The sequence below is a fragment of the Drosophila serrata genome, unplaced genomic scaffold, assembly GCF_035046125.1.
Source record: "Drosophila serrata isolate PLE 108 unplaced genomic scaffold, ASM3504612v1 contig_272, whole genome shotgun sequence".
In the NCBI taxonomy this organism is placed as follows: domain Eukaryota; kingdom Metazoa; phylum Arthropoda; class Insecta; order Diptera; family Drosophilidae; genus Drosophila; species Drosophila serrata.
The window spans coordinates 7,593,746-7,601,490 of record NW_028257170.1 but is presented as its reverse complement, the minus strand read 5'-3'; the positions used below and the strand labels follow the sequence as shown (position 1 = coordinate 7,601,490).

The 7,745-nt window shown below is 38.6% G+C and overlaps 1 protein-coding gene across 1 annotated transcript; it reads right to left on the bottom strand.

The window, feature by feature from the left end:
* Nucleotides 1–247: 247 nt before the first annotated feature.
* Slc45-1 (Solute carrier family 45 member 1) lies at nt 248–7,407 on the bottom strand. Its single transcript, XM_020961016.2, has 4 exons — nt 6,263–7,407; nt 1,525–2,952; nt 771–945; nt 248–696 (listed from the first exon to the last, which is right to left on the bottom strand). Exons 2-4 carry the CDS (start codon nt 2,928–2,930, stop codon nt 475–477), a joined length of 1,803 nt encoding a protein of 600 aa, XP_020816675.2. The 5' UTR covers nt 2,931–2,952; nt 6,263–7,407; the 3' UTR covers nt 248–474.
* Between the last annotated feature and the right edge of the window lie 338 nt (nt 7,408–7,745).

The following is a 7,745-nucleotide window of genomic DNA, read 5'->3' as shown; positions in this document are numbered from 1 at the left end:
GGAGGAAATTGGTAGCATCTGGGAAAAAATTGCACTTGAGGAAATTAAAAGTTGCATTTGAATGCCACGCACGAGCGTAAAAACTAATATCCGCCCTTCACGGCTTTGTCTTGTGAATAAAAACGTATTTTTAAATGTCCAAGAAGAGAAAAAATGGATTGCATTAGAAAGATTGTTCTTGAGACATTTGTTGTATTAAATATACATAAAAGAAACCTATGCTATGGCTAAATAAATTGCAACAAGATTTTTTCGCTTCAGAGTTTTCAAATATTTATTATCCTCTTACAAATAAAAAGTATAACTTCGTTAAGCAAATAAAATTATCGTAACACATCGTCCTTAAAGTATGCCACAACATTTCGAGTGCAGTCGCAGATACTGCCAGAAAGTAGGCAAAGATACAAAGCTAGCTAAGAATTACGCTACGTAAAATTCATGTATGGATATATCGGTGTATTAATCAATCGCTCTTTAGACATATAGCACAAACATGGCCGAAATGGCCGCCAAGAAGGAGAGGAAGGTGGAGGCGTAGAGCACGGCACAGGTGGTGTCCATCCAGGAGACGAGTGGTCCCACGGAGAGCGACACAATCAGCTGGGCAATAAAGACCATGCTGCTGATAATGGCCACATCGGTGCCCAGACCTCGGGCCTGTTTCAGTGGCACAGTCTCGCCATTTTTCACACAGAACTGTGGACACAATAAACAAAAAATATGTCCGAAATCAGAAATCACAAATGGTTTCGCTTCGATTTTGTACTTACACAATTTTTGGCATGGTAGTTGGCCACCAGAATGAAAGGCACCGTAAATATTGTTCCATAAAGAATCCCCGCCGCGGTACTGAACACCAAGACACCCCACTTTGTGGGCCACAAGCCCAAGATTAGCATTCCAATGCCATAGTAGATCATGCCACTTATATACACAGCCTTGGTTCTGGAAAATTATGAAATTTAAAGGGTTAGTATAAAATGAAATAAAGTAACCATATCATTGTTTTCTTTGATCTTTTGATAATTACAAACAATTAAAATGAACTTATTTTGGATTGCTGAAGACTACCAGCTTATTTCTTTATAAACTTTTAAGCAAATAATTTGAAAGTATATATTATAATTTTAATTATTTAAATACAATTTATTCAAAGAATCAAATTATTTAAATTAGATTTAAAAGATGAACAATCAAAGAGCTATCGGATCTAAGCATAATTTAATCGATCTTGATTTCAATTTATATCCGCTTTTAAATGATATAGCCTTTGCTTTTAGTAAACTAAACTAAACATCGTCAAGGCTGTAAAAACCAGCTTAATCAATTAAATAGTTTAGGTTTTTAGTCAGCAAACCGCAAGTCATTCTGTATAAATTATTATCATTACGAGGTCTTACTTGGTTAGAAAATACTAAGTCAAGCAAAGAACCAAATGCTAACCTTTCTGTATAAATTAATACAAATTTGATGACTTATTGAAGGGATTTTTAATATTTATAGAATAATTAGCATGTATCTTACCCGAACCACTTCATCAACTTTGTCACAGACAGCGAGTAAATGGAGCAAGAGAAGGCATATATGGCCATGCCCCAGCAACCAAAGCGGACTCCCTCCTCGTAATTCTGGGCAGCCTCCGAGTTGGGAGGAGCCATTGGGTCCCCATGGAACACTGCCTCGCCCACAAAGTCCGTGAAGTACAGACAGTAGGTGACGTGGCCCATCCAGCAGAAGAGATTGGTGAGGGCCAGCATCCGCATCGAGTAGGGCATGATGAAGATGCTCTTCAGGTAGGATTTCAGGGATACTGGTGCTTCCGCACTGGACTGCAGCTCCACATCCTGGGCCTTGCTTTGCTTGGCCAAAGCCGGTGAGTAGCCATTCTGGTAGCTTCCCTGCAGGGCCTCCACTCGCTTGGGATCATCGGCGGCCATCTGGAGCTCCAGCTGTGTGGTCTCCTGGATGTAGTAGATGGCATTGTTGTTCTTCTTCAGCTCCCGTTTGATGGCTTGCTCGGAAAGTGGACGCAGCAACTCATCCTGTTCGATAAGGGGCAGAGGAATCTCCCGGAAGGTGGTCACCGTGATAAGGTAACAAATCACAAATATAATGGTCACCAAGGTGAATACAGTTGGTATATTTCCTCCCATAAAGGTGCCAATGTGCGTCTTCTCCCAGTCAACGCCTCCGATGGCATAGCCAATGGTTCCTCCGAATCCAGCAAAAAGCGCGAACATGGTCATCGCCTTTGGTTGCTCCTCGGGCACACACATATCCAGCAGATAGGTACGAGCCGGTGTCTGGCAGGTGTCCGCATCGAAGTCCAGCAAAACCATTCCCAGGATCGTAAGGATCACGGCAAACTTAAAGTCAGAGGCTGAAGGTCCAGAGTCGGTTTTACTCGAAACCAAGGCAGCTACTGCTCCATCTCCAATTGTGTTGGTGATATTCAGGGCTGTATCCTGGTAAGTGTAGCCTACGTCACCCAGCAGCACACCTAGATCCTTGCCATATGGCACCAGGATCAGGCCGCAAAGGATACCGAAGGACAATATCGATATTATCGGTCGCCGGCGGCCCCAACGAAGCTTGCACCGATCACTAATACTTCCCAACAATGGGGACACAAAGAATCCTATCAAGGGAGACAGTCCCCAGGTCATGGACATATGCTTGTGATCCACACCGATCTGCAAAAGGATCGGGGACACGAAGCTCGTCTCCGCCGCATAGGCAAACTCAATGGCCATGGCAATGGCGGATAGCCGGAACATCTCGAACCGCGTCTTCCGGCGGAAGACGTGCGAGTAGTCCTCATCCTGCTCCCGGGCATGGTTCTCCCGGGTCTTGAGCATGTACTTGATCATGGGATTCTTTGCCGAGGAAAGCTGGTTCGCCTGTGAGGCGTCTGCCGCAACTCCTACCATTTCGATCGGCGGTTAATTGATACTGTCGGGGGGAAATATAAAAGTGGAAAATAAATTCATTGAATAAATTAAAAGATTCATTATTATTATATTGATTAAAGTGAAAAGAATATGGGAATATGGAACATTTGTATATTATAATCTAAGCTTAGGTGATCATGTATTTATAAGAAAATTAGTTCATATATTATTTAACAGAATTTGGAAGAAGCGAAACATTTTAATAAACTTACAAATGTTTACAAGTTTTTTGTTACCGAAAAAAAATTCCCTAAATAACGTTGAAGCAATTTTGCAGTGAATATGTATTAATAATAATAAATTTTGCTATTTGCGAGGAGGGCAAAATATGATCCATTTATCATCATCCATTTATCATTCAAATTAAGTGAATTATGAATACTACAACTGGAGAAAACTAATTCACTTCCCTTTACAAATTTTTAAAAACCCTAAAGCTTTTCTAGATTCTATGACTGAAAATTTCCTATTGTTTTCTTCGTCTCAAACAAGTATAATTATTAATCATGAATTTAATGATAATTAAGAAGAAATTCAAAGATGATCATTTTTATTATATTCTGAAAAGGAATGCAGTTCGTTTCTATATAGAAAACTACAAAACATGCGATCTAAAGCCGATTGCTGGCTGTCTCTGACATTCGACATCATCCAAAATCTAACAGTTCACATCTGGGCTTAAATTGCTGATGGCAATTTTTAATTACCAAATGAGAATCGTGATGTTTTCTACATCTCAGCCCAGAGCCCAAAGCCCAGAGCCCGGAACGCAAAGACATTGAACCGATTATTTAAACTAGAAACATCTGGTGCGGCACGTCGAAGAAGCGTCAAAGATCTCAGATTAATTGAGCTGCGCGGCCACAGTGCATTGGCAGTGGCAAAATATGAATTTCAATTTACAATTTCCAATTCAATTGCAGCGAGGCCCTCGATTTGTGTCACTCTGCGAATGACCATAAAGCTCGAACCCTGAACGGCGCTATGTGTTTACAAACAAATTCAATCACAGCGAAGGAAAACCGAGAATGAGTTCCGACTCGAACGACGCTTATCGGGAATAGCGAAATCTGAATCGAAGCGAAGCTGAGACCGAAATGGGTTCACAAACCTAATTAAAATCGAAAAGTAAATAAATATACATATGTCTGAATGCGATAGCTTTCTTTGGAGCAAAATTGTGCTACTTAGTTGGATAATAACATATACAATGTTACTTGAAAATGAAGTTGGAAGAAAGCGGAAATTGTTTACAAATAAGCAAAAGAGTTGAGGAAATACTGAAATTTAAGCATAGTGACTTTGTTTTTTTTTTGCTCTTCATGTTTAAATCGATAAACAATTAATCATATCCGCTATATGAGAGTTAACCGAATGATTTCTCAGGATCTATTACATGTATTAAAAGTTTATTCATAGGATAATATAGGTATGGATAAAGTTCAAAAATTAAGAGATTTTTGTATGACTTTCGAACTTACTTTAATTATCTAATAATATATATTATATCACACTTGTTTTATATATATTTTTAATCACTTTTGCTTTCTTTATTTATAACAAAATATCACAATTTTAGATTTAATCACTATTTTTCGATCGATCAGTTTCCCTTTTGCTTGAACTTGACAATTAGCCGCATTTTCGAATTGTGGCAAGCGGACACTTTGGCAAATTAACGGTTCAGCGGCTTATATTGGGATCAATTGTATCTTTGGGGGCGATCAGCATTAACTATCAACGGCACGACACAAACTTTCCTACAACCAAATCGTCGCGTGTCCAAATAGCAACTGAGTCTGGGTCTTCGAATCCACGAATCTGCGAGTCTCCGGCCTGAGCCATTGACCAAACTTATCTGCTCCATACGTGTGAGGAGCACTAACAACAACAGCAACAAGAATAATAAAATACAATAATAATAAAAGCTTGAATAAATTTGAAATACAAAACATCTAATTTAAACGCCGGCAGTCGGTCGTCTATCATTCACATTGTCGCACAATCGTGGTAATTGAGACAAGTTGCAGGTCATCTGGGGGCTGGGATCCACAAATAATGTACAATATGTAATGTGTCTCCGGGTCTAATCCCTTTCTTTGGAAATCTCAGGAAATCTCCTCAGGTTAAATGACCGGCAGTTTTGGCTTGAATATTCATAAATATACATATGTATACGTATTCGCAGAAACTGCGGATCGTAATCAAATCGCCACAGACTAGGTCAATAAATGTTTAAATAAACAAGGCGGGCAACAATATATGAGCTTTTCAAATTAATTAAGAAGCCGCTGGCATTAATTGGCTGTTACTATTAGGAAGTCATCTGATAAGCATTCCGCAGTTGACAACTCTCGCGTGAATCACTCATTCGAATGGGGTCAAGGTTACTTTGGGGATTTTCCTTAATATTTCTTGAGGAAATAGGGAAATAGTTTTCCTTTTTTTCATAAGCTAGTTATTTGAGAGTAATTCATGCGGGTTTCACACGTCTTTGTCAGATGCATTCCATTGTGTCTGTGGCTCTTGCTTTTGTTTTTATTTTTCATTTCGTGGCGATTAAACCGTTTTGCAATTAACATGATTATTAAACTGCTGCTTAAAATGCATATTACTTTATTGTGGTCGTGCGAACCGGCTGGCCCAAACATATAGGCAGCTTAATTAACCGCCAATTGAGGCGTAATTGATCTTCTTATTGTGCACAGGCATGAAGCGTGTTATTACTGTATTATGGCTCCTTTAATTATGGGAGAAAATTCGACAGAGATATTGTATTTTGCATTAACTAAAGTGTGAGCGAACAAAAGAAAGCTGACGTATATTGAGTATATAGCTAATTAATAAGTTATTTTAAAATATAAATTATGGCTAATGGGGCAGGCTAGCATAAAAATTATATTAAAAAAGTAAGTGTGAATTTGCTAATACTATGTAAATTTTTAAAATGAAATTAATTAGTTCCTTGTAGTTTAGCAAATAATATATTTTATAAGGGCTCATTTAAAGGCATATCATTACTTTTGAAATAAATAAACGTAAATGAATTTGACAGATTTAATTACAAGTTGAATTTAAAATAGCATGAATTTAAAAATAACCAATTATTACAGAAGATAAAGTCTATGTTTTTCCCTTTTCTAGTCTTACATTCCATAAAAAAATCGTCTGAAAGGGCGCCTAACATGACATTAACCATATTTCACTGAGTACGTTGTAAGTATAGAATTACCCTAATTATCACTTAAGATTTACTACATTTTTACTACTTATTTATAAATTATCATTAAAGTTAGACATACAAAACTCACCTCTGATCCAGATATCCTTGAAACGCTGACCGCCCACGCTCCGCTTTTAAAAATCTCTAACTAAAGTCAAGTATTTTCGGTGCTATTTAAGGGTTTGTGCTTATTTTAAACCAAAAAATTCACTTAATATTTCTTTTAAAAAAATTGATATTTATTAACACTTTACAATCACTGTCACTCTGTGCTGCGGTTGCACTGCGGTGGTAATTCACTCACTTTCCGGGCTTCGGTTTAGTGTCAATAAATTATACTCCGTTAAAGTTTTTCTCTTGCACAAATTGCTGAACATAAAATAGATTTCGATTTTCTTCAATTTCAATTGTTTTTCCCTCTGCTGATGTTGTTGTTGTTGCTTGGAGCGGGCGTGGGCGTGGCAGTCGTGGGCGGGCGGCGGTAACGAATTCACTCTCATAACTTTACCCATGCAGTTGGTGCTGGCAAAAGGCTAAGGAAATCAATTTTTTCAAGTTTTTGTTGTTTGCCTTCGGTAAGTTGTTCCACTCCCGAATGACTCTCTGCCGGCGCACGATGAGTTATTAATTTTCTCTGTTTTTATTTTTCTTCCCGATATTTTCACTATCCGGTGGATTTGTGTGTGTAGAATGTGTGTGTGTTTTTCTTATTCGTTATCGTTGCGTTAAAGTGCTGACATCGCCGCTTGGCGAGTGCGGCGGCAGCTGTTTACGTCGTTGGCCTGAACGCAGCTAAGATTTTGGCAAGACATGAAAAATGTTTTGGCCTGACAATTTTCCAAACGGACAACTACGCAGCTTCCACTTGACACTGAATCAATGCGCTGGCAGATGGAAATGTATTTTCTATTTTTTGCAGACTTTTTATTAGATTTAATTCGTCGGTGCGATGACTTTGGTTTATTTTTGGCCTGGCGGAAAAGCAAAATGTGGCGACGCTCGATCTGATCTTCGTCGTGGTTGTGGTCGTGGTCGTGGTCTCTGGTCTGGTCTGGTCTGGTCTGGTGCGATCTCTGACTGAGTCTGCGTGTGTCTGGACGCCCCAATTTATAGACCGGCCGCACATGTGACGCGGGATCTCCGATCCCAGACGACTCGAAGCTCTCTCGGCTGCTTTTCTGCCTCTCCGATCGGTGTGTTATCGGGGTCCGGTCGGGCCTTTCCTTTCTTTGTCTTAGGAGCAGCGACCACACGGCAAGAAAATACGCAGAAAATAGAGATTTCAACATTATATATGGATTATCTTATCAATATAACAAAAGCAGTATCTTATTTTATTTATATTTCTGGGAAAAGACAAAATAACAAATAATCAAGTTGAAGAACTATTTTAAATGCTAATTAAAATATTGCAAATTATTTACTATAAATAGCTTTACCTTTTTTAAGATGTTGAAGAAAGGTATAATGATATAAATAACAATAGAAAATGTAGCTGTAAGAACACCTTAAATATCATAGTAATCAATTTTCAAGGGCTTAGGGCAGGTCAGGTTACTTTTTCAAATAAT